Below are 27,999 nucleotides of genomic sequence, written 5' to 3'. Positions count from 1 at the left end.
GCCTATCGTTGTATAATAATGTTTAAACGCTGTTTGTTGTTGTTGTTATTGTTGTTTGTTACGCACACATATGCAAGTGACTATTGCTCTTGCGTGTGTGTGTGATTGTATGTAGGCGTTTTCGTTAGCGTTGGTGGGCTGATTCTTTTATGACGGAATTCTACAAAGACAGGAGAAAAAAAAACAACAAAAATACAATAAAGTAAATATGTGAAAAAATAGTAAATAATAAAATGGTAGATATTAAATTGTGCTGCTATCAATAAAAATGGCACACAAATGATATTAGCAACGCCTTCTCGTTGGCGGTGAAAGAGCAAAAACAAAAACAACAACTATGCGCAGTGTGCAAATCAAAATTGAAAGCGATATGAAAGTCTAGTTAGTTAACCCGCACATATTATATTCTTTATACAGTATTTGAAGCAAAATCTTTTGTTTAAGTAAATTCAGCTAACTGTTTTTATATAACATGTGTGACAAGTAACCTTTCAATGCATATATTCGTATTGTTCAGTTTCAAGAAAAAAAAATATTTTAGCAAAAATATAATTCATTCTTCTTAATCATACTTTAACTGAATGCCAACCGCAACAGCAGCTGCCACTGTTCGTAAAGCAACAAGCACTAAATCTGCCACTTGAAACTTGAAATAAATCCCCAAAAATACTGACAATCGAATTTTAAATTATGACACTCTCAAAAGTCAATAAAACCGCAACATTAGATCTGTGTCTCTGATATGAAAATTAGCGTTGAGCAACTTCTGTTGCGTTTTTTCCCATCACACACAGGCACATATACATTCCTATTTACATATGTACATTCATATGTGAATCTTAAACTGTTAACTGTTGGTAGCTGAAACTGTGGTTGCAATGAGTCAGCGTTGTATTTGCGTAACATACCAAACATACATATTTACATGAATACACGCATATTAAATTTTTATTTTATGTGTGAACACTTTTTTGGCAGTTTATTAGCCAAGTCACTGTGTCTAGTCTGCAGCGCTTTGCAATAGCTGACCACATGATGCGTCATTAATGGAAATTTTCTTTGACTAACGGCTTTTACTTTCAATTATGCTGATTTAGATTTATGGCTCATCAAGTTACAAGGCTAATATGAGAGTATGTGCTTAAATTTTTATTACAAAGAAAGGGTGAGCAAAATTTCGATTATCTACTTAATTGTAACAGAAACCCTTTCTTCACAAAAATCATAAAACTTTATATCACCACAATAAATACTCCCGTTATATAGTATATATATATATATTTTTTTTTAATAAATCAAAACTCTCGCGCCAGTCTAAATAAAGATTGCCCAGCATCCGAGCGCGAATTTGCATAAATATTTCATGTTTAATGGCAAGTGTAAAGCTTCCATGCTGACCTTCCTTTCTTAAGACTGTCTGAGTTCACACCTGCTGCGCATAAAACAAAACACTCAAAATCGCTGATTCGTTAAGTTAATAACATTTGCACAACGGTTTAATGGAATTGTAATTATTAATTGCGAGTTTTATGCAGAAAAAGTTGCCAAAGCATAAATTATTTATGTATATACATACATACATACAAAAGTGAATATGTACATATTCATATGTGCATATATGATTGTTTTTTAAAAACGTGAGGGCGTTAAAGCTCATTTTTAAATGTCTTCGAGCATAATTTAAATGTTCTTTGTTGTTGTTGTTGTTCACAAGTTTAACATATGCATTATTGCATGTGTGACTCGCGGAAATTGCTGCCCCGCCACTGCTACCCTCTGCAGCAAAAGAAGCCGGCACCTAAGCGCAGTGGCAGCGTTAATGTAAATATTAACGGTAAGCATTGCCAACTGCAGCAGTCAACGGTCAACGCTATTGCCACCAGCTCCTCAGCGTTTCGCTCGTAAATTGCAATCGAGCCAGCAGTAGTCAGACATTCTTTGTCTTTACTTGATTTTATTTAGTCGCCACGCTGCTGGAGATCGCTGAATGCGGCGGCGGCGGTGGCGGCGGCCTACAATGCCATTGTCTTAAATGATATGATATGAAATGTAATACTCATATAGAAATATCCACTTATAAAGGTATAAGCCATGTCATATAATAAAATGATGCAAATAAAAGCGCTTACTCGTTGGCCATAACGAAATGTGTGCGGATTAAGCGTATGTGTATTTTGGCGTGTTGGAGCGCCATGCAGAAGCAAATAAAATGTTAAAGTGTAGAAGCAGAAAATATTAAAAATGTGTTCGAAAAAAAGCGAAAAATCCTTCGTAAAACAATTCACACACGAAATCCGCGCGCCAAAGGTGCAACACAGTGACACTTGGTGTCGGCCGGCGCTGAAGGAGCGCGTCCAATGTGACTTTTCAACGAATTTATAAGCTTCGCACAGCTGGATGTAAAACGCGTTGACTGCCTTTTAGCTGTACGACTAACCGCTAACTTTGCGCTAAATTGCCGCTGCTGTTTTGTTCGAAACAATTCATTGCTGGCATACGAGTATTTGTTGTTGTTGTTGTTTTAGTTTTGTCGCATTTGTCGCATTTGTTTTTGCTGCGAAAGTGACGTTGTGTTTTTTAGACCACAGCGGGGAGTACTTCCCGAAAATCAGCAGCAACAAAGCAAACAGTAAATAAAAAATGGCGCATGCAGACCCTTAAGCAAAGCAGCAAGCAACAACAAATACTAAAACAAGAGCAGCGCTAAGAATAAAATTATGAATAAATAAAAGAATGTGAAGCACACGAAAATCACAGCGCGCTCCCACATTGTACACAAAAGCCAGTCGTTAGTGAAGAACGGCAGAGACACCACCGCTGCCCCCGCCGCCTCCACTGCCGCGCATAGCGCCAGCACAGACGCCAGTGTCACCACCACCAGCCAGCGTCACAGCAAACTGTTGGCATTGGAGTTTGTCGCAACATGCGGCACATGCATGTGTTTTTTAGGCAGCTAAGTTTGGCTCTGCATGCCCCTCACCCCGCCGCCGCATCGCATAATAGCCAACCTTTTCTCAAACTCAAATTGACCTCTGGCGCTGTGTCGCTTATTGTTATTACAATATTAATGTCCACAAAATAAAAGCGACTGCTTGGAGCTGCTGACCAAGGTCTCACAACTGAGAGACACGCACCCGCGCTAATGTTGAAAAGCTACCCATTCAGGCATATGTGAAATAGCAGTGTGTGTGTGTGTTTGTATGTGTTGTTGTAGTGGCCCCAAAACTTAAGTGTACCCAACTACGCCATTCATAATTTTGTGTACACAATGTGGCGTCACATTGGCATTTTTGACGCCGTTAATCATGCAACTTATTACCAAGCGGGCGCCCCCCTTGCTATTAAAGGCCACTTCATATGCAGCAGTTACGAGCGATATATAAATTCCTTTGCTTTGCTGTGCTTTTCTCATTTCTTATTAACATTTTATTTGTTTGAGATGTTTATTGTTTATGGCTACTCCCTCTACTTGGCTTATTTGACTACTATTTTATTATTTTTTTTTTAGAAAAAAAAATTTATTTTATGGCGACCAAGCGGCACTTTAGTAACAAAGTTTTCGTATTGAAGTGGTTCTTTTTGTTGTTTCTAATAAATGCGTAGGTTGCAAGTGAAGCGCTCGTATTACAGGTGTAGGTAGGCTACACTACATAGGCATACAACAAATACAAATTGGGCAGCACGAAGCGGCTAGCAAAGGGAAAATGGAAGAAAAATCAGGAGTAAACTCATAAAGTAGTTATAAAAAATATTAAAAATATGTAAATTTAGAATTTTTCAAATTGGGGGTGTTGCCACAATCGTTAAACGCACTGCCACCGCGCGTAAATAGCTGCGTTTAGCGTAGCATTTTAGAATTCCAAGCGATTTTTATAGCTACTACTTTATTATTATGCATCAAACCCTTTAATTTAAACTTAATTTGAGCATATTTTAATAATTTAACTATGCTTTAAACATTTTTAATGCTTTTGTTAGCGCAGCTATTAACAATACTAACTCTGTGAAGTCAAAAAAAAAATCTGGGAATTTTCGTAAATACTAGTTGACTTTGACGCTTAGCAATTTTGGGATATTCAAGTAAGGTTCTTAAGCTGACTTAACTATTTTCGGCACAATCTCTTTCTCACAAAACCAAAGCTAAAGCATTTAATCCTATCACGCATAAGCAAGTACACTGAATCCTCAAGCAGACCACAGTTTAGCCCATAAATATTTACAAAACATAAAATGGATTTGTAATTTTGTGAAAACGGATTTCCCAAAACACCAAAATTCAAAAATCTGCAAATAAGTCTCATTCAGCAATTCAACTCAAAAGCGCAAAGTGTCTTAAGTCCCTACTTGATTTTTAATGCCTTCAACTGCAACGGCTTTTGCGTGCCACAGAGTCAACAGTAAGAGCGTGTGAATGTGCGTGCGTCACTTGTCTGCCCACAAAGAGTGGCAATGCAAATGCGTAGAGTATTTATGCACACTTTGCCCAAAATCCGATTAGTGAAATGCGGTGAAGGTTGCTGTCACTGCTGCATTTTATAATTACAGCAAACCACATGTTGCATGCCACACACGCTGAAACACATGTGGTAGCCCACTACTTGACATAAGGAGTACAAGTTGTCTACACGACAACAACAACAACACACAAACAGCAAGTGTCCTTACACATATGCAAATGCGGCACGTAGGCACGTACGTGTATGTGTGTGGCTGTGTTGTTGTATAATATACTGCGTTAATCTCATTAATCCCAGTGCAAATAATTAGTGTTTTGTACACATTGCGCCGCTGGTGACCAGCCAGCCCCTCAGAGCAAATTTTTGGCATTTCACCGAGCTGGGAGCGTGAGTGAATGATGGACAGGCATGTGAGCCCGGTTCGGATCGTCACTGCATTATCCGCTGCAATTTTGTGCGCAAAATATTTTCATGTTTAGTTGTCATTGATTTTATTGCTTTTAGACCCTACGTCCTACCTGGCTTACTGCGCTCCGGCTTACTCTCGCTGGCCGTTGTGCAGCAAGGCAAGGCAGAAGATCGCTTGCGCTGCTGGAAAATCCATTAAATATCGCACACACGCTGTGTCACACTCGACAGGATGAGCGAGTTAGTGAACGAGCAGCGGAACGTGAACCAAAAAAATGCTGATTGCTGAATGTAAAATGCAAAAATCGAAATGCAAACATGAAAACCGGCGAAATGCATAAAAACTGATCTGCAACAAAAAGATGCAAGATCGAGAAGCGTTAATGCCGCGTGAAATTAGATTTACACTGAATTCACCGCAGATCGCCCAGAATCTTGGTCATCCTTTCAACATACTTGGCGTTCTTATCGTCATCCTGAGGTGTTAACCATGCTGCTCAACCAACTGGTGCACTGCTGGCTGGCTATCTGCCTCTACGCCACATACAGGATTTGTATTGGCCTTTTTCAGGATTTTTTTCTCTCTATTCGCTGTGCATTAACTCTACTAATGCGATGAGTTTGTTTACGTTTTCCAGGAATCGAGAAAAGTTACACTTTAACACCCTTCAGCCGATAAAAATTGAGAATTGAGGCGGTACGCAGAGGATTGCTGCCAGCTTGTTTGTGTCACTTGCGCTTGTTGCCACACAACCATAACCGCATTAAGCCCGGTTTAATGCTGTTCGAGCATTGTGTGCCATGCTGAATGAAATGAGGGCGGACAGCGGTGGCAAGGTGGCACATTAAATGTAAAAAATGCCAATAAGCGAGGCGAGAAAAAACAAAGAGCCGACACACGCACATCGCCCAGCCTCCGCTGCTATGTGCTTCGTTACGATTTCCAACTGAATCGAATCTAATTGTACTAATGGCCCGAAATTCCAAGTAAAACAGGAGAGCAGTGTATGTGTGTGTGTTGGTGTTTAGGTATTTATGCGACCAACAATTAGAATTGCGGGATTAAATCGAAAACAATGGAGCGGAAAAAATGATGTGTTACAAACAGCACTGAAATCTTGAGCGCACAATGCAGCGTTCATAATTGGAAGAAAGTGCTCAACAAAGGAGAAGAGCCGTAGTTGTGAAGAGACAATACCTTATTAAGGACATACACACGTGTTTGCCTGTACATATGTACCGTTGTGTGCATTTCAAGTCATTACTAGATCATTATCATCGGTAATTTTCATGTGCCGCTTATGTCTTTTGTGCGCCATCAATGCCATCAAAGTGATGTGACACATGTGAGTCGTAGATAGCAATGCGAAGATGTGAATTTTAATAAGAAAACGCTGGAGCAGGCTTTGCAAACACCTTGAATGGCAATTATTAAAGTGATGGATTATATTTTTTGGATTAAAAGAGATTTGGAAATGCTTTGAGTTTCAATATTAGACAATAATTGATTTAAATTAATGTGTCATAATTCAAGAAATATGAAAAGGAAGAAAAAACAAATATGGATGACAATTATGAAAACTATTTCAAAATTTAATCTAAATTAATGTCTTTAAAACCTATTCTTTTGATATTTTATTACAAAATAAGGTTCGTAAAAGTGAGCTGAATATTATATTATATAAATTATTAATATATTTTAAAATAATTGTAGATATTATATTTATTTAAGATTTCTACTCAAGATGTCTTTGAATTCTATCTTAAACTGGTATAGTATTCAAGAACTCCCTTATTTTTAGAATATTCTAAACATTTAAGCTGCATTTTAATAAATTTTTTCCAGTAGCAGATAAACTAGCTTTGATATTAGGCCTAAGTATTAGTTATTGTGTGTAACCAGTGTTTACAATTTTTTCTGAAGACTTACGAGGTTCACAATACACTCGTCGAATATGACTAAATACTTCATACGTCCACTAGTAAATATCTCCCTATTAAATCATATTTCATTAAGAATTTAGAATGAAACTATCTACAGTGGAACTTCTCTAACTCCAATCACCATAATCCACAAAAAAACTTCGAGTTAGAGAGACTTCCGAGTTACAAAAGGTAATTTGTATGAAATTTGACCTCTATTGCCAATCCAAGAGTAAGAGTTATGGAGAACTTCGAGTTATTGCAGTTCGAGTTATAGAAGTTCAACTGTATATATAATTCTAATCAAAAAATTTTAGTATATAATCTTATATCGAACGAGCAGAAGTGCAAAGAGTTATCTAAAGGACTTCTTAACGAGAATCTTAGTTAGCGGATTTATAATTACAATATTTTCTAAATACGAAGAATTATATTGTTTCATTTATCTACTTTATGAACTTTTATATAACTTTACTAATAACAATTATTTTCTATATAATTTCTTAAGTCAACTATTACAAAAATATACGGGCATACTATATACCCCAAGTCGTCTCTAAGAAATTTTCCTACGCCATATTATTTATCACGCAACGCAGAATATTCACAACTATCCTCAACCAATTGTAAATTTCCCAAACAAATAAGCAAAAACTCAACCCTTTTTCCACATAAGAACGTATGGATCTAGATATAATAACGTGTCTATACAGAACTCCACAAAATATACGCGTAAGAACGAGCCAGCGCTAGAGAACGCATTACCTCCACAATGACCAAGAACTGCATAAACACACACACACACACCGTGCAAACAACACAAACTTAATGGGGATTCACCAATAAGAGTGCGTAAAACTGGTAGCGGCAACATAAGCAACGAACATTTGTATATACAAGTGTATGTATGTATGAGCGCTGTAGCGCGCAGTTTTAACAACACGGACGACAACAACATGGCCACATGGCTGGCTACTGTTTACACAGAGCACAGAACGGAACAGCACGAACAGAATGAAATCTAACCGCAGACAGCATAAATGGAGAATGTTGAGGCAGCAGCAACAAAAACACAAAAAAGCGCCAGACAACAACAACATACGTATGTATTGTACGTACGTAAGTAAGCAATGGTGGCGTAACACAGAAGTCGTGCCATGTCGTGGATGGGCGTACATACCAAACGCTTGCCGAACCACCCGAGACGGTGGCATTTTATTGCGGCGCATGTGCAAAGAGAGGCGCTGTAATGGCTGCGGTCGCACTTTTTTTGTACTATAGATAGCTAATAGATTAGCTTGCAGCTTATTTCGTAGCACTTACCCAGTGAAAATCGTTGTGTTGCTCAATCAAACGTCAACAGCGGTCGGAATTCACAAGCACAAAAACAAAAACAATAACGATAAAACGCGTTCAAATGTACGAAGTTACTTTGTGGTATAAATTCAACTTAAAGTTGCAAACTAGTTAACACTTTGGTAAAGTATACACAGTTATGTATGTAAATTGTATAATATTTATGAACTGCAATTGTTGTACGCTTGTGCGTTTGTTGTATAATATATGAACGCGTGCGACGATGCAATTTAACTGACTGCGAGACGAAAATAAACGGTTGCTTACTACTCTGCTACAGATTACGGTCTGTGGAGCAAGCACGTCGGTAAGGCACGAAGATGACTTCTTCAATGAGATACGTACGTTACTACCTACTTACAATTTGGTGCGAAAGTGCCGACGTTGCAGGCCAACCAACTGCTTCAGTTTCTGCTGCGACTGCTCGCTCGCCTGTTGGTCGCTGCGCTGCCGTGCAATGCGGTACGCAGTCAAATTGAATGGGATGCGCTGCGCTGCGCTGAGCTGCGCGGTGCCAATGCGTCGCCGAACTACCGAATTGAGTGAGAGTTCTTTGTGTGTGAGCGTGTGTGTATGTGCATACATACAAACATATGTGCTTGCCTGCATGCATATATGCGTATGCCTGTGCGTTGTGAGCGTAACAAATTGAGCGATCTATTTGAGCGTAACTGCGAGTGCAGTCTAACACAGCGAACAAACCAATCAGCTCAGCCTCTAGCCACAGTAGCTATACAACAACGCTGTGTATGCTGTTGAACTGTTTTACATATATATGAATGAATATATACTTGGCATTCCTTTCTTTTTTCCTCGCTACTGTAAGTATAATTTTAGAGCCAAATCGACTACTACATAGCAATGGAGCAGATGACTAACACTGTGCTACCAGAAATACGAACGACCAACAGCCAATCAAGTAGCTAGTACACCGAGTCATCGATGACTAACTAAGCCCGAACTGCAAAGTTCAGTGGAAATGCGTTTAAGGGGCCCACTTCGTGCGTATACGATCGCTTGGGAAGGAGGCGCTTAAGACCGGTAGCCGAAGGTACGGCTGCTACTGGTTTACATGTGGCCGCAGCAGCAACGACAACTACATTAGCGCGAGCAGCGAAGAACAGTGTTTTGGGTGGCGTTAAAAAACTTGTGAAAAGCCAAGTTGGTGAAAAGCTGGAAGATTGAAGTTATATTGTATTTTAAAATGTAATTTTAGCAATTAGGAATGCATTATGGGGACTCTCCTACGCTCTGCCGACGGTTTAAAATATACATTATTAATTAGTACTACTACCAATCTACTACTGAATACTCAAACTAATCTATCCATAGAAAAAAAAACATAATTTATGCTCATTAATAAATTAATTTTTTAAAATATATTTAAATTTAAATATTTTTTCAACTAATACTTAAAACATATATCATGAAACCACAAAATCTGGTATGTAGATTGTAATACAAAAATTACTAATTAAAAATTTTGATTTAAGAAGAATTTTCCAGTAAAATTCTAGTTCTAGTACGCTATATGATTTTTAGAAAATGAAAATATTTTTTAAGCATTATATATTCCTGTTCTTCTTAGTTTCTTTGGCTCTTTGGGAAACAATTGGCCAAATATTATAATATAATAATGAAACATGTACTCCTAATTGGCGAAGAAGTTCTTCTCGTTACTACATTTTTGGATATTTTTAATCACTATAGTAATAAATTAATATCCTTAAATGATATGTTACATATCAGAAAAGATCAAACATTTCATAGAAGTATACTCATAGATTTTAAATTAATATTTATTAGTATTTGAGAGCTGAAAGTCAAAGTTTCATTATAACAAATATATATTTTCAATGTTAATTATTTTATATGAAATTAAACACTGCTTTCAAAACCTTTATAAAATTTAACCCAACTACAAATGCCATGCACAATTTTAAGCTAAATCGTCACACCGTGCGACGGCTGATTTGAGTTTTAGCAGTATAATTCTCACATCGCTTTAGCCGTCGCCAACACAACAACATCATCAACACAAAACCAACTGTTGTAAGCGCGTTGGTATTGATTTTATTACGACGCCACTGTCGGATGTGGTCACTTGTGTTGATTTGTTTTATGTGGTTTACGTGACGTATACAGGGTTGTGTGTATGGTCAGCCGCACTCGGCTGCCACACGATCGCATACAATATAAACTTAATGAAACGGCTGTACAACGAACGCAAACAGTAGCAGTGTGATCTGTATTGGTAGCAGTAGCTACCATTGGCCAGTCGTTACGCACAGCATTGGGTGTGCCAATGGGAAGTGGGCGCACATAAGCGCAGTGACTGTGGCGTACAGCCAATAATAGCTACTGTAGCTGACTGTTGAGTAGCGCAGTGATGCGCAAATGAATTTGCAGTTTAATAATTATTTTAGAATAATAAAATAAATTATTTTATCAAAATAAATAAATAATAAATTTAATAAAATAATAATAAACCGAAATATTAAAATTTTTACAACTTACCAATGCTTTGTAGCTTTCACTGTGATTTTATAAAAAACTTAAAGGCGAACACTCGATTTTTCCGTCGGTTTAAAGTCCTTTTCACGTCTCTTTGAACAACTTTTCGTTATTAAAATATTTTCTCAGAAAAATTGGCTAAAATCCGCGCACAATTAAATGTTCTTCGTGGCGAATTGTAAAACTTGTGAACATAAAAATATTTGTTCTTTTATCTGCTAGTTAATCGCAAAAAACTTTCTCGTTTTTATTACCGCAATCTTAAAGAAGATGTGCGGTGGTCGACTTGAGTTGGTGAAAAAACTGCTTTATGCTTTTGTCAAGTTATATTATTTTATGATGATGATATTGCGTGCGTGCTAAGCGGCGCGATCTCTGCTAGGCGTATTCTGGTATACAACTGCTTTAATATTATTTAATAAAATATATTTCACTTCCGAACGCTTCCGTGCGCGACAGTGAACTGCAAAGTTACGATCGAAACTTCAGCTTGATAGTTAACAGCTGCCTGTGTTGAACGCGGAGCGGCTTCTGCTTCTGCTTTCTGCTTCTGCCGTGATATCACCTTGCTTTTCTTATTACTCATTCCGCTTGCTTCTTGCCCTGTACCTCTTGCGGTCGCACACCCATGATTCGGGTGATCGTGTTGCCCAGCCGTTCAAGCCGCTGATCGTGCTGATGGTGCTGTTGCTGTTGTCGTTGCTGTTGCTGGTGGTGATGGTGATGGTGGCAGTTGCTATTGCGGTTGTGGAGCTGCTGGCGTTGCCTACTGGCTGTTGCTTCGACTCGTACGCCCGCCTTCCACGCTCCTCTGCCGTAAGCGTATTACCATTGTTGATTGTTGTTATTGTAATTGGTTCATTGGTTCATTGGTGGACTACTACAATTCCAACAATTATTGTTGCTTTTACCTTCGCTCGTTTTTAGTTTGAGACTCTGCTTTCGATGGAATTCTCGAAAAATGAAGACAGCACAACAACATACATACATACATACACATGTATAAAAGATAAAAGCACAAAACAGCAACAATACCTTGAACATAAGATAAAATGAAGCAGATACTCACACACACACACACACATACACATGTTGGTAGGTACACTTGTATAACGACAGCAGGGGCATAGAAAACATCATCACTTGCGCTCAAAAACGGAGCTCCAACAAGAAAAGACCAGCAGCAGAATCTTACTCAGCCAGGCAAAAATAATTACAAAAAAAAATACTCTTGATATTTGGCCAACTTGGACGCCGCATGTGCGAATGAGATGCATTTGTTTCATGAGTGATATGCGGCCAGTGTAGGGAAACAGACACCAACACCAACACGTAAAATCATCAACCACCAACCAACTTGTCGGCACTCCAGTGCAAATACACTACATTTCGAGCGCGATTACTCAAACACTTGGCTCGCTCAATCCGCGCTCACTTGAATTGTGGCTCGGAGCAGTAGAGTGCTTTTCCATAATGCGCATGCGCGGCGGCTCAGAAACGTTTACACTCAATTGACTCCAGTTAGGTACGCGTTTGTGTGTTGGAGTGAGTTCGAAGCAGCACCAAAAACCTGAGACTCTAATTGGTATTGAGTGATTTTTTAACACTCGCCTCAGTACCAATACAAAACAACTTCTACAGGTTGGAATGTGTTTGTGTGCATTGGGGGAATTTTGGTGCTTTGTCGATATGTGCGAAGGGGCGTATCCCTTTTTGCCTTATGCCCGTATCACAGTGGCTAAGCGCCGTCCGAGTTGTGGTAATTACGACCAAATAACGTGCTACTGTGGCCGCAACGGCTAGCAGCGCCGCCACAAAGCCATTCAAAAAGCCGTGCCAACTCAGCGCTTGCAGTGCCATTTTGACGCAAGCAGTGACAGCGAAGCCAACCAACGAGTGGCTTTAGGTTGTTGCCAACTTATGTCCATATTAAACGGCAAAGCTTATGCCCATACAAATACATACATATAAGTTTATACAAACATAAGTAACGATGAACATTTTAATTATGCAGCAGTAAGTGGTAACCGCAGTGAAAGTTCAGCAAATTGCGTTGCCGCAAAGTTGGCAGCAGCAGGCAACGGATGAATGAGCTGACGCATATGAATGGTTGGAGGGCAAATCGAATTGAAGTTGTTGTAGTATTGGTGAAGTCATTGTATGGTTGGAGCAAACGCTGGTGTTGGAGTGCTTGACTGCTCCGACCACTAGCGGTGACCAGTAGCATTACTTTGCCACGGCACTTTCGCCATCTCTTTCATTTGTTATGTTATCCCACCAGTGATGAGGTTGTGGTTGATGCGTCGCTACTGCTTTTACTCTCTTGGTAAATTTCCTTTACTTTCAAGGCAACAAAAAATAAATAAAAAGAATATTGCTTTTTTATTACTTCAACTGTTTTTAGTATTCATATACGTATGCAAACGACCACCCTCTTTAAAGCAAGTCACACTGTCAGCACTTCTACACTTACACATACAAAGCTACCTTTGCCGTCACCACTGCGCTCCATTTTTGAGGGGGCGGTACTGTTCGCTACAACCAATCAGCAATCGCCATTGCTGCGGTTGTCCTAAATTCGGAGCAAAACAGTAAATTTACTCGAAAGTAAATAGCAGAAAAAACAAAACGATCGATTTAAAGCACATAGCACAGGTCTGGGACCACCAGCAACAACAACAATAGCAATAACAAATGTGCTCCATTTATGTACATTCAAGCGCTGTGCGATGAGTGCGAACGAATACGAGGGAGTTTTTGGCTTTGTGCTCGCCTCAGTTAGAGCGAGTTGACAAGTCGGCGTGCAAAGTTTTGACATCACCAACAGCCGGAAGGCATTATAGTAAGCATTATGTGCTTCCGCTGTATGTTACGCAGCGGCCGCAACCACATAGCCAGACATACATATAGGATGTGGTATGTTGGTCCAATACTAGTATACCACGTCGCTGGAAATTGCGTATATACGTTAAGTATTTGAGCTCTCTACATTTATTTATATAAATAACTGCGTTAAAAATAATTGTGTATGGTTATATTTATAACAAAATGTATATAATACGCATATATACACTTACACGTGTATATATTGTACCATTGTTGATTTTGTCGCTTTTACGTCATAAATATATATTAATGTAAATATGCCTACATTCGCACGTATACACCTACTTAAATACTTACATATATACATACATACATACGCATTCTTTGTTACCTCTGTTGTCGGCAAACTTCAATGACTTAAGCTTTATTTTCGTTTCCTCAAACTATTCATTACTTTGACAATTGCCGCGGAAAGGCAATATTTTTTATTGTTGTCTCAGAATATTACAATTACCTCTAGGCCTCAATGGGTTCATCCAAATGGTTGTTGAGTAGATTTTACGAAATTATTACTTATTTCATTGACAAATGGTGGTGCTTAGTACTTAGTTAGTCTGTCTTTTTACAAAATATTTTATTTAATGTATTGAAAGATGTTCCTAGCTAATCAATAAAAATTCACTCAACAAAAATAGTCTAGAAATGTGCTGTCCAATGTTCAATGACGTCTATAAACCAACTCAATTTATCGCTGAAAATCCAAAATTGCAAAACTATGCACTGGAAATCGTCTGAGGCATTTTATCAGGTGAAAATTTTGGTCCAGAGATTTTTACGTCGTATACCAAATGCGTATAATTTATAAACCCATGATAAAAAAAAGAAAAATATGTATTCATTTTTTAAATATTGTAAGAATAGTTGGCTCTGTAACTAATAATCAGATCTTATTGATTACAAAAACTAGTTCGACATTTTATGGATTTATATTTATAGTCTATATAATTATTAAGTACTGCTTAAAGACTAATATTTTAAAAATAGAGAATAAAGTAATCAACTTTACAGTAAAATCAAGGGCTTCTTTATAAATATTAGATGCTAATAAGGCAATCCAGATCATAATCAGTTTTATGATTGAACCCCAAAAATAATATAAAACATCTCAGACCGCTTGCAATAAAATAAAATACATTTATTAACAAATGAGCCCAGAGCACTTGCTGTTATCATTCACAACATTCTATACAAAGATATGTACTCGTAATACAAAAGCAAATTCTCCACTCTTGTAAAGTCCATAGTCCAAGCAATTTACGTGAACTTGTATACAAAGAAACTCAACATAATTTACGAATAAAAAGCTGAATAATTTTTTTGGAACTTTTTCGATATTCACTGAATGAACTGCATAGTATTCCACTCAGCCTCACTCGTTTTATTAATGGAAATGTGTCATCAACAAATTGAATACAACATATTAATTTAGACGATCGTTTAATGGCCTCATACCTCACCTCCACCCCCTGGCTGCAAATAGACAACAGCAACAGCAAGAGCAGCCGAAAAAGTTAATAAATATTCCCAATAACCACAAAGTACACCTTTCGCACCACAGCAAACCACACACGAACATTCGAAACGTCGGCAGAGCAACTAGCCAACCACAAAGTGCCGCCGCTGCCGCACAGCACAACCACAAATGCCGTTTGCGACATAATTGACCGCCACTTTCAATGGCTTAAAAGGCAGCAGCTTAAACAACAACAAGAAGATCAGCTTTATTCGCGACAATGATGAAGGCAGTAGCGGTGGACGCTGACTGCGACTGTGGCAGCGACGTCAATAGCGACTCTGAAATAGCGCTGAAAAATCAAAAGATTATTTTCTTTGTTTTTCGAGTCGTGTCATAAATTACGTCCATTCATGGCAACGCAATGCAGACATTTATTTTCTACCAAATTGGATGAATCGGCGACAATTTATGAGCAGCGCAATCGACGGATCGCAACTTTATTATTTCTTTTTTTATGTTTTTTATGTTTTACTGTTTTGTTGTTAACGCTTTAGTTTTAGCGTTTTGTATTTGATGGAAACAAATAAATATTTAAATATACAACTACAACTGTATATATATAGATATATATGTATGTAGATGTGTGCATGTGTCAAGCTAACTGCTCGCATATATTTTATTTTAATTTTTATGTATCGAACAAAAAAACAATAAATAAATAGTTGTATTCGTGAGATGACAACAATGAACTACTGAATATTAATTCCCCAACAGATCTTCAGCAACAACGGTAACCACGGCAGCCATATCGGCAGCAGTATCAACACTAAAAGCATTAGCAGTAACAGCAACCGCAAATAGCAGTAAAATCAAGCATTTATTTACTATTGACTACAATAAAATCGACGCTTGAGTTGAGGAAGCCAACTGGAGTGCGAACTCGAGGGAGGTGCTGAACTGGGTTGGGTCGCATCGGTGATTTGCATATCGCGACCGATTCGAGCAGTTCAATTCAAAGGTTTCATTAATATTTATGAATGCTGCGTAGAAAAATGATACATACGTACAAGTTCAATCAAAACTTTTGTCTAAATGGCATACATTAAGTGTATGGCTGTGAAGTGGATTGAGATTCACTCACGAACAATAGCGTTTTCACACTTTAGTTAAGCTTTGTCAATTCCACTTTGAAGTGATTTGATAATCTAACAACAAAAGCTTAAAGTTCATTAAGACAAAGTAGTATTTCATCACAGATTGCTGCTTTGCACGTCTTTTATTTCGTAAAAAAAAAAAAATTGTTTTAATGAAAAAGTATATACATATAAATCATTCTTTCATTTTCAGTCAGTTCAGTCTTAGCACTTGTTCCTTGTCTTCTTCAAATGAAATAGTGTATTCTCTGGTATCTGTGTTGAATGAATATTATTTGCAATGGGTCCACACCCACCATTCACAAAGTGTAACGGAACTGCGATCGTTTGCTTGCGAGTTTAGAATGACGTCGATGGATTTACGTTTAATAGGTTTAAAGGTCTATGCTATCTACTTAACTTTTTCTGCTCTTTAACATAACCTAAAAATTGGTTTACACTTAGTTCTTTCATATAAATATATATGTTATATTTAAGATTACTCATCCTATACTGCTCGAGATATATATTTTGTTGGAAAGTGTTTCATGGCAGACAGTTTTGGATCTGCTTTCCGGTGGACGCTTATAATTTACAAGAATGAAATAACTGCTGAGAGTAGATCAGAAGAATAAGACAATAAGAATACCCAACAGAAGATAAATATAGCGAATATGTAGTCTATCAGTCCATTGGAGCATCTCATAATGGTCGCTAAACAAAATGCTCTATCTAACCTCAAAAATAAAAAACAACCACATAACTGAACAAAACTTATTGGGAACGAGTGTTAACCAAGGCGAAGAACTGACCAACACCTAAATATTTCAAATCATTTAAATTTTTTGGAAACCTGGCTATACTAAATCTATTTCATTTTCAATAATTTTATAAAAATTAATAAAAAAAATCTGCTTAATTTCAATCACATTGAAAATGGCGATCTTCTGTAACCAAAGCATAAAACAACGGTAATGAAATTGCAACAGCCGAATTAAAACAAAATCTTCTCAATACCCCTCCCCGCCTACTGCGACCCCATCGGTGTCACACTGTTATTTATAATTCAATCAACCGTTAAGGCGCTCGAAATCGATGAATGAACGAAACGAGTTGATCAAGTCAAAACGCACAACGCTCGCAATTCGGGCGCTATGAAATATCGGCTTTTGATTGACATCAGCACGAAGCTGGTATGCAAATGTCTTCAGCGAGCGCTTTAGTGCCCTCTCACACCGCTGTCCCAGCTGCTGCGAGCGCACACGTTTTAACAAGTTATACTCGTAAATATGTATGTAAGCGGGAAAATCGGTTTGATTTTTGATTTCAGCTTCCAATTCATGTTTCAACACCGCACAGCGCATGGCTTGAATGGCTGATGATGTTTGTTTTTGCTATTTTTTTTTTATTTTTATTTTAACTTTATTTTTATTTTTGATTTTATTTTATTTTTTTTTTTCGTTTTTATAGCTTGTACATATTTCATGTGATGCTTAAGTTGTGATTTGTTGCTGTTGTTGGTGCGTGTTTTTTTTTTTTTTTTTGGTGAAACATTAAAAGACAACCCACACATGTGCATTTGAAGTTTTATATGGCAATTAATGAAATTTAATACTTTATAGATATGTATGTAAACAAGGTGAATATGGACACAACTGTTGCTGACGGGTAGCGCATTTAACGAGCGTTTGTGCTGTTGTTGTCATTGTTAAATTTCAATTTTTTATTACGAATATTTGCATTTGGCAGCATGATGTGGCGTGTCTGTGTGGTATATTGATGTTGTCTGAAAACAAATGTGGTTTATTGCTGCTACATTTATTTGCATTTAAATGACTCTGATCCGTTCGGTTGCCTATACAGTTTGCTACCCTGCTGGTGGCACTTTTTATTAACATATATTTGAATGTACATATGTATGTATGTAGGTAGGTGTATATGAAATGCGCGTTGTTATTGTTTTGATGAAAGCGATGGCGTTGGCGCTGGCGCTGTTTCCCTCACATTGGGGGTCCCGAAAATCTTGTCTCTTTTACAGCTTCTGCTGCCGTTTGCTGATAAACACATGCATAAATACACAGGCATTCACAAGTTTATAGCAGCAGGTATGTCGGAGATCCTTAAAATCATACACATTCCACCCACCAAACGTCGCGCATGCGCACACCAACCAAGCCAAAACCAAACCGAAATTCAAGCTTAAACCCAACTTGCCGTACAAATTAAACCATAAATTATATGAAGCCATTAGTTTTTGAGAATTTTATATGACAAAACAAATAATTTCCACCACAATAACTTTTTTCTTTTCTTCTTCGTCGGTTTTATTTCTTTTGTTTTCCGCAAGTGTTTTCGAAAATCGTTTCTCACTTTTTTTTGTTTTGTTTCTCGCGACCGTTGCATGAATAGCAGCCAAACAAATGTATTGCAACTTATTTCGTCTTTAAATTGTGGTCATTCAATATATTTATTTGAGCTCCATTGGGTTGCATGCAGGGTTGGCGGGGGATGCGCATCTCAAACTGTGCTGAGTGAAACCGAACCAGCCGCATGGAACGGAACTGAGAAGCACTCGGGCTGCTTAGCAAAAGTCATCAGCGAGGCAGTAAACCACACTAACACTGCGTCTTTACCACACGGAATTGACGCCCGTACGCCCGAACGCCGGAATGCGCTGAACACCCGCTGTGCACGCTACGCTAACCATTGTGAATCATTTAAATTTTGTATAAATTCAACTTCATTTATTATGATTTTTATGATTACCGACCGCATAAATACATGCATACACACTTACCTATAAACTTCACAGATATACATATGTATATATGTAGATATATGTTTAAAGCTATATGGCAGTGTCTGGTGGCAGTTATGGACCTACTACCTACGGCCACATTACTTTGTAGCTGTCATAAGGATATTGAATTATGGCTATGCTCGCCATTGGACGTTCTTATGATACCCCACATGCGCGCCGAGAATGATCCAGTAATTATCGCTTTATCGCTGATACGTTGAAATGTGCTTTGCAATAATTTTGCTACTGTTGTCCTCAATAAATTCGCTATTAATTATACGAGCGCTCACGTTTGGGGTCACTCTGTCCATATGCATATAACTTTTCATATAAATAAAAAGGGTTGGGGTATTGATTAACAAATTGATAGATATTGTGACATTTTCTCATTATATTTCCGGGTGGTCTTTTAAGGTCTCAAGGACAAATTTTTTTAGAGGCATCGAATTTGCTCAGGGACTCACTATTTTTCTCAAACACGCTGAAGTGGCTTTTTATTAGAACAACTGTCTCTATATGACTCAAAGTAGAGTACTGGAATCTTCCATTGGATTACTTTTCCTATTATAGCCCAAAACTGCAAGAATCCTCAGGTTTTAATTAAACGTATTAATATGTCAAATATGATGACGTCGAGAAAGCTTAACTGAATTACTAATAGTTTTAACGGTGATATAAAGTCATACGCTGCACTTTTGATTCTCTCAAATAAAATAAAGGTGATATCATGTATTTCAAAAATATGCTCAGGAAATTGAAGAGCGAAAAATGATCTTGTAAATTCTTGTTAAAATGATCAGCCACGAGATTTTTTCGAAATATTTTTGAATACAAGGTGTGTTCAAAAAATATCGGGAATTGAAAAATGTAATGTTTCTCGCGTTGTGAGAGTCCAATTGTCAAATTTGTCTCGAGCAGTCGCTAATATTAAGCGTGTTTTTATAAACTTGCCGATTTTCGTTTAATAAAGGCTCACACTTCGTTACTTGTTCGTGAACTCTTTGCCAAAATTAAATGTAAAATCTGTAATGATACCACAACCACCATATGGCTCCGAGTGACTTTTTCCTATTTCCAAAAATAAAGGGAACCTTAAACGCCGTCGTTTTACAATCATATGAGAAATCGCTGAAAGAGCGAAAAGCTATTCCAAAAATCGATAAATTTTAGAAATGTTTCAGCGATTGGAAAAAGCACTGGCATAAGTACATATTACCAAATGGGGACTATTTTGAAGGCGACAACATTAATGTAGACGAATAAATTAAGATTATTAAGATTAAATTATTCGATGAATTGAAATTCCCGTTATTACTTTAATGCACTTCGTTTAAAGATGGCGAAGAGTGCTCCTCCGAATACCTATTTATTTTAACGATGACTTCGGAGACCTTTGATTACATTATTCTTCTTCAGCCAAGTCAGTGTCAAAGCGGAGGAAATTTCAAAAATATAATTTGAAATTGAAGAGGAAAGATAAGCTTGCAATTTCAACATTAAATCAGCTGATAGTTTTATGCTTATTTGTGTGGTCTACTCTTATATTATTTTACGAGTAAAGCGAAATCTATTTCTAGCTACTTAAATAAAATAATCATCCTGTAAATAAATAAATAAATATTCAAACATAAGAGCTCTGATCAGCGTACGAATATAGCCGTGTATTTACAAGCAAACCAATGAAATTTGCACCCAACGCTGTTAGCTCAACGCTGCCAAGAAAAGCATTTGATAGAGCGATGATGAGCTGCGCTTTAATGTTGCAGCAGCCTTGCCTTGCAGACTTCCATATTGATAATGCAATTTGGCCAGCGGCGGAATATGGAGCATTCCACCAGCACCATTCACTTGTTCAACGTGTACTCTTCTCGAGTGACACACACACACACTCATACACATGTACACAGGTGAGCATCGGTAGTATTTTTGCAAATAATCAGACTTACATACAAACATATGTATTTATATACACGCCATGCACACAAATGATTGGCGAATGCAGCGCATAGGCATGCAAGTCAGTTCACGCATGCGCGCAATATCAGCCGCCGCCTATTGCAAATGTACTTAAGTATGTGGATGTGTGTGTGTGTGTATGTTTTGTAGAACGTTCATGAAAACGTAAAAAGCTTTCGAGGACCAGCAGGAAAATGAGAACTGGAAAAATAAAATATTCTCTATATCTTCTAAGGGAATCAGGTGTGCATTTCGTTATTACATTTTCAATTAGAAATTAGCTCATTCTACATAAGTAAAATTTTCTATTCTTACCCTATAATAAAATAATATTTCACCAACAACTAAATGCTACCATTCGTTTTTTCTGCAGGGTAACCGAGCGAGTTGAACAATACATTCACTTCTACACCAACAAAAAGTTGCAAGTTGAGGCCTCACAACACGGAGAATTGAATGCGCCGCATTCGTATTGCGCATGAGCAACTCCGCGATTCTTTTGCTCCTGTCCTTAGACTGTATAAGCGAGGCGCACAAAACGTTTACAACAACAACAACAACAGCAATAACAACTAAGGCATCAACAGTACCATCAGAGCATTCCGCGGCACCGTGGGAAATGCACAGTAGTGGCAAATGAGTGGAGCAACGCATACACCGCTCCCAAACCCATATATAGCTGAGTGTGTGTGTGAATGTGCGTTTGTATGTATATAAACACATTCATGTATCCAAAAAAATGCAACACATAGAGATATAACTACACAATTATACTTATACATACATACATACATACTCGTACATGTGTATGTAGCCAAACAATAGCTGACTGGCTGGCCAAGTTGCTGAGTGCTTGAATAGCTGAGTGGCTGGCTCTGCCTGCCTTACCCACAACTGTCTAGATGGATGGATGAATGGACGCTATGGTTAGCCTGTTGCTGGTGCTCAGCGACGTTTGTATGTATGTATGTATATGTTTTGGGCCGGCTGTAAGATTACTGTTTGACGATGCCTTCACTGCTTTATCATTTCCGAAACTATTGAAAGGCACTTTTAGTTATTATTTTATTTAGTTGTTGTACTGACATGGCCACTCAGTATAAAGTATTTGCACATACGGTACTCTTTGCGTCTAATCTAATGAGTTTTATCCGTATTATGTCGCATTTTCCATTTGCTGAATGAAATCAGGTGCGATCACTAAGGATACTTCGGCTCAATTATGTATGTGCATTAGATCGGAGATGTGAATGCATTCCTTAAATAAGCTAAATGTAAAAATATTAATAAAGAAAGAAAAAAATAAAGTAAGAAGAAAATTAACTTATAGCTGCCTTTGGAAATAAATTTCAATTTCTACAATTTATTACATTTTTGCGGTGCAAATATTGATAAGTCACAATATTGTGAATATAAATAAGCCTCCTAAATCTGAGTTTTAAATATTTTGAAGCAAAAATATTTTCATAAATATAAAATTTGTTTGAAAGAATCAAACCATTCCTTAGAATAACTGGAATTTTTGCTCTGACACAATATTTAATCAAGGAGCCGCCCCTTTTTATTTGAAAAAAAAAATCATCTGATATGAGTGAGTCGTCGAACTTCTTGATGGCAGAGGATGTCGAATGCGTGATGGTCCGTTAACTCAAAACATAAAATTTTATTATTTATCATGATCAATTCAAAGTGAATAAGAGTTATTTTTAATATGTAATAAAGGAATCTCATACCTCTAACCAAACCAATCTTGGGGTCACTTCAAATTTTCGGACTTAGAAGAAAAAATAATCATTTCTACGAGAAATTTGAACTCTGTGTGGACTAAATTCGTGAACCAGGTGGATACTTTTTCAATAGTCATGTGTTTTCTCAGTAAATACTTATGGAAATAAATTTATGGATGTAACCCGCCATACATAGCAAGTTCACTTATAAGTACATCCACTTTTTATATAGTATATATACCTATATATGCACATGAATTACAGTAAAATAAAAGTTTCGTACAATCACGAACATGACTGCCAATTACTGTTAATAACACAATTGAATACTAACTGGCCTGGCGAATTTTTGCTTCCCCTCAATTTTGGACCAATCACAAATCAATTTCACAACTGTAAGCGCGAATCAGCAACAATGTAACAGATTTAAAAGAAATAAAATGGTGATTGCTGAAGTATGGATGATATGTGTAATATTTGTAAGTACAAAATGGTTATTGAAATTTTAGATAAATAATAAAAATGGTAGGAAGAAAAAATTTAATTAGATTTAAAAATGCTAAAATAATAATAAGAAAAAAATAATAAAAATATAAAATGTTTAAATAAAAGTAATAAAAAGAAGAAATCATTAATTCGACTTCAAACTTAATCCTGTATTCCAATATTTTTAATAGATTCTCTTCCGATTGGAGGGGGGTCCCTCAATAACAATAAGATAAAATATATAAAAATTAAATCCATAAAAGCTAAATTAATAATAACAAGAAAATTATAAAAACTAAAAATATTAATAACAAGAAGAACAAAATTATGCTAGATTTCAAATTTAATCCATCCCTTCCTAGTAAGTTCCAACATGCGACCTAGATTCTCTTCCGATGGGAGGGTCCGTCTTTGATATTTTACAAATCGTGGAGCAAAATCTAACAAATTTTTAATAGAGTCGAAAAATTATTTTGATCTGTCAGAAATAGCATCTAATGGCTTTCGATATGGAAGCCAAATAAATTATAGAAAAATTTAAATCAAAAGATTAAAAACCTCCTCCGTACAGCGGACCTTCATCTCAAAAACCAAGTTTTATCGAACAAATAGCTGAAATTGCTCATATAAATAATTTTTTTAACATGCTGTTACTATGAGCACAGTGAGATGAAAGGATGCGGTTCGATAATAATTCAATATCCTGTTGTATTTTCAATATTTGCCACACCACGTTGTACAATCTCAAATAATGCTTGCATGTATGAGTACCTGTTTGTACCTGTTGGCCAAATGCAGTCCTTTTAGCACATTTCACTTGTGTTTGGTTTTTCCCAAAAACACTTAAAAGGATACCACATAAAGAATCACATCACTGGTTTACCAAAACAAACACACGTAACGTAAATAAACTAAATAAATTTACTTGATATTTGCTTGGCAAAAAACATTACATTTGGCTCGCGTGTCACGTAGCGGCGCGTGGCGGCAATGCAAGTTAAACACGAAAGGACGCACACAGGATCCTTTGCTGGGACAGACTCCTAATTACACATGAACATGTGAAAGCAGTAACCACGGCTCCCCAACATCATCATTTCAGCATTTAGCCAAATATTCGGTGAGGTGTGGTGTGGTGTGTGCTTTGGTGTGACTGCGACTTGGCCACCGGCATGTCGTGTGTACACACATGTACATTTGTTAGTATGTCTGTATATTTGAATGTTGGTGTGTCTGTATGTATTAACAATTGCCGTGAACAATTCGTGGTGATAAGCATCAACGCCTCTGCGCTTATCTCTCGACGAATCTGTGCGTAGGCACGCAGGCGCAAACGCCGTTTTCGTCGTTGAAGGCAATTGTGATGGCCGCCGAGCTGCCGCATTGCCGACAGTGGATTGCGTTAATTTGTTTACCCAGAGCAATGGCAAATAACAGCAACAAACAATCAACAAGCTAACATTAACATGATCACCAACAATCAACTACAACAACAACAACAACAACAGTATTAATAACAACAAGTAATAAGAATAACAATATGTAATATGTATGACAACGCCAACACACAGGCGGTCGACCGCATTGGCGACCACAGAAATCGGCGAGCGCTGTAAATAAACAAACAAAACGGTGCATACAGACGGACACACAGGCGGTTGGACGGACGGACGAAGAAACAAATAAACACCTTGTATCTGACGTCGGTATGAGTACGATGAGCACGAAGAGCAAGCGGAGGACGTTGAGGACAACGATTATGTGGAGACCGCGTGATCGACCGTCGATGTGTGGGAGATAGATAACAAAGAGGTGATAATTGCACTTAAATGCAACATATTAATGTACATATAAGTACATATTTACATATATGTATGTACGCACACATATTGGCACTCGGGCCAATGAACATATACCGGCACACTCATTTGTATATATAGGCGACCAAAGTATTGGTGTATGCTTGTGCAGGCGCACCAATTGCGACTTAATAGCCTCTGTCTTATCGCAATTACGCTGGTGGTCGCCAACGGTATCAGTATTTACTTAATTTACTCGCCAGGGGCCATTGTGTGAAACATGGGAAAATCAAACCTCAATAATGCCAAACTCATACACACATATATATGTACATTTTATTTTATTGGCATCTTGCACGGCAGGACCTCATCAATGCTTATCAATGAATACCACTAACAACAGTAAACAAACAAATACCTATTGACCTGCTGTCTCTGCTGTGGCCAAGAACACCAGCGATGGTAATCGAAAGCGGTTAGCAGTAATTAAGGCGCAATGAGGTATAAACGGAAAGCAGCAAAGACACATATATCTAACAACTTAACATTTCCGTTGTTACACATTTCCATTGAAAACCATATTTAGTTGGGGATCAAGCTGAAAGGCAGAGATAAATAATTTTCACTTTTTTCTCAGAAGCAAGGATTCTTTCTGCTATCAATTTAACTGTTTCACAGTGGTTGCAATGTAATGCGACCTAACTGTGCATTTGTGATGCTCGGTCCCATTTTAAGTGTTTACTTTTGTTTTGACTCTAGTCTTATTAGTAGAAAGATAACTTAATTGACTGTTGTTGTTGTGACTTCTCTACGGTCTCTCTTGAAGGACTTCTGTACTTTTATAATGCCTAATCACACTTTCAGAGGATTTAATAGAGAAATCTAACGGCTCTTCCGGTTCTCATATATAAGGCCACCGGCCGGCGATATCATTATGAACGTCAAGGCTAGTAAGTGACAGAAAACTAAGCTAATCAGCACTGCAGAGGAGAGCTTTGAGCGGAACTGTCGCTCAGAAACATTAAATAACCAGACTAACCCGTCCATAAACTGGGTTTTCCATATATTCAACTGAATAAGCTCGTTTCTTAGCACTTCCATAAAACGGCTTCGGCTTTTTCTGGTATCTAACCCTACTTTTTTGACTTTAATATTTGTATTTAAGCAGTACTTACATATGTATTTACAAAAAAGTTTCCCAAGCGTAGAATAGTAAATAAATAATAACGGTAATTTCGACTAAAAAGTCTTTACGGTTGACGAATCATAGCCGGAATCAGTCTCAGTGAAATTCCCTGCTTGACGCATGATATCCTGATCGATGCCATGCACCAGAAGTGCCACCTCCAAATTTAAGTGAGCCGTATCCTCTTTAAGCTTATTTATCGCTTTCTTGATGTTAACAACAGAACCTAGGAGACATTTCAATGAGACCAATATGTTCAATTTGCTAGAAAAATCATGAACTCACTGCCATCCGACATGGATTGACCGCGTCGCTCCATTTCATTCTTCTTGATGTCATTCTCTTGTATAACGGAATTCAATTGCGTCATAAGCGCCTCAGTGTCGGTCTGCACCTGCATTTGGGCATGTTGCACATTGGACAACTCAATTGAGATTTCCTTAAATTGTCGTATGGACGACTGTAGCTCGTTATTCAAATGCTTCTCGCGACTTTCGATCTTCTCCAGACTGAAGGTGAACTCGCTGTGCAGCTTTTTCAATTGCGATTGTGTGTCCTCAGAGCACTTAAGAAAAAGATATTACTTTTTCATACTGTTTGTGTTATGAATTTATATGTTACCTCATCAATGCTCGCCTTTAAAGTCTCTATTTGGCTGAAATGTGTGCGCCAATCGCGTGCGTCAGCTTTCACATAAACTTTCAGTTGCGGCAGCACACGCTCAAACTCCTGTCGCCATTGCTGCTGGTCGGTAAAGCGTTCGGCGGCCGCATCATCGTCCGGCAAATCGATATTGTGATTGCGATCCGCACGCCGTGTGCGGTTTATCCAGTTGAGATTCTTGAAAGCACCACCGCCATTCACTTCCATATCGCTATCATCACTCAAGGCGGCATTCTGTTCATCCTCCAGTTTTTCCAATATGATTTCGGCATTATCCTCCAAGTAGTCTGTAGCCACTTCATCCTCCTGCGCTATGTGCGGCCGATTGTAGGTTATCTGGTTGAAATTAAAGGTAGAATATTTGTTTAATAATGGCTTGAACACATACATACATACATATGAGAAACTAACCTGTGCAACTTTGGTGGCTTGTGTGGCGAGTATGTCCAAAACGTTCAAACAAATGGGGCCCGCGCCGCGTATTAGCTTGTTGGGTGGAAAGTCCACAGGCACATCCTGCGCGAGGACAATAATTAATGTTATATTTTGTATATTGACTCTTTATACAGCGTCTGTCTTACCATTTCATCCAGTATTTGCACTATTTTGGCAATCACTGTGTTGGGGTCATCGAACTCCTGCGGCCGGTCCATCTCTTTGCCTAGCTTTCGGCAGAGCCACCAGCAAATTAGCGTAAACATGAAAAACTGTTCGCCAGGATTGAATGATTTGACAAAGTAGAAACGCGAGAGTGGCTTCATTTTGTACTCATTCAGCAGTTGCTTCTCGTAGTTCAGCATTTTTAGCTTTTCGAGTAGATCATCCGACTGAAATGTGGTCACTGGTAAATTGCTTGAGTCCTGTGAATTTACACTATCTCCGTGCATTTTTTACAATTTATTTTTAATTTCCTTGACAAAGTTATATATTTTTTAGTAACCAAAAGGAAACTAAGTTAATGGTAAAATAAGAGGAAGCACGAAATGCGTTGTCAAGGTAACACTTGTGGCATAACAAATGATATTAAGAGGAAAATGAGAGAAGCACTTTTAATTATTTTTATAAAACTAAGTAACTCATATAAACTTAATGAATATTTTACAGTTATATGTAATTATATAAACAAATCAAATATTAAATTAATATAAAAATAAAAAATCAACACTAGATGGCGCGCCGTAAGTTGATTTTATTCCCTTGGTACTACCCTGTCTCACAAAGTAATATTTGTTTACCAATCTGATTCATA

The 27,999-nt window shown here is 37.5% G+C and overlaps 1 protein-coding gene across 2 annotated transcripts; it reads right to left on the bottom strand.

Moving 5' to 3' along the window:
• On the bottom strand, positions 1-27,924 carry LOC105209781 (intraflagellar transport protein 57 homolog). 2 transcript variants are annotated; one of them, XM_011180383.3, is made up of 6 exons: positions 27,332-27,924; positions 27,162-27,266; positions 26,709-27,086; positions 26,373-26,652; positions 26,077-26,313; positions 1-160 (listed from the first exon to the last, which is right to left on the bottom strand). In XM_011180383.3, the coding sequence occupies exons 1-5, from the start codon at positions 27,635-27,637 to the stop codon at positions 26,141-26,143; spliced, it is 1,242 nt and encodes a 413-aa protein (XP_011178685.2). In that variant the 5' UTR covers positions 27,638-27,924; the 3' UTR covers positions 1-160; positions 26,077-26,140. The 2 variants fall into 2 exon arrangements, with proteins under 2 accessions (XP_011178685.2, XP_054083834.1); XM_054227859.1 differs by lacking the exon at positions 1-160 and adding an exon at positions 22,019-22,157.
• Positions 27,925-27,999: the final 75 nt, after the last annotated feature.

Source organism: Zeugodacus cucurbitae, chromosome 3, assembly GCF_028554725.1.
Source record: "Zeugodacus cucurbitae isolate PBARC_wt_2022May chromosome 3, idZeuCucr1.2, whole genome shotgun sequence".
Classification (NCBI taxonomy): Eukaryota; Metazoa; Arthropoda; class Insecta; order Diptera; family Tephritidae; genus Zeugodacus; species Zeugodacus cucurbitae.
The sequence above is the reverse complement of the archived record's forward strand: the minus strand, read 5'-3'. Positions and strand labels throughout refer to the sequence as shown.

What these genes read in the sequence shown, in the direction of transcription:
- LOC105209781 (XM_011180383.3), bottom strand. Translation starts at nt 27,637, where the DNA reads ATGCACGGAGATAGTGTAAATTCACAGGACTCAAGCAATTTACCAGTG. An exon ending in TAAAGGCGAGCATTGATGAG is followed by an intron (nt 26,653 to 26,708) that starts GTAACATATAAA and finishes CTTTTTCTTAAG; the next exon opens with TGCTCTGAGGACACACAATC. An exon ending in TCAATCCATGTCGGATGGCA is followed by an intron (nt 26,314 to 26,372) that starts GTGAGTTCATGA and finishes AATGTCTCCTAG; the next exon opens with GTTCTGTTGTTAACATCAAG.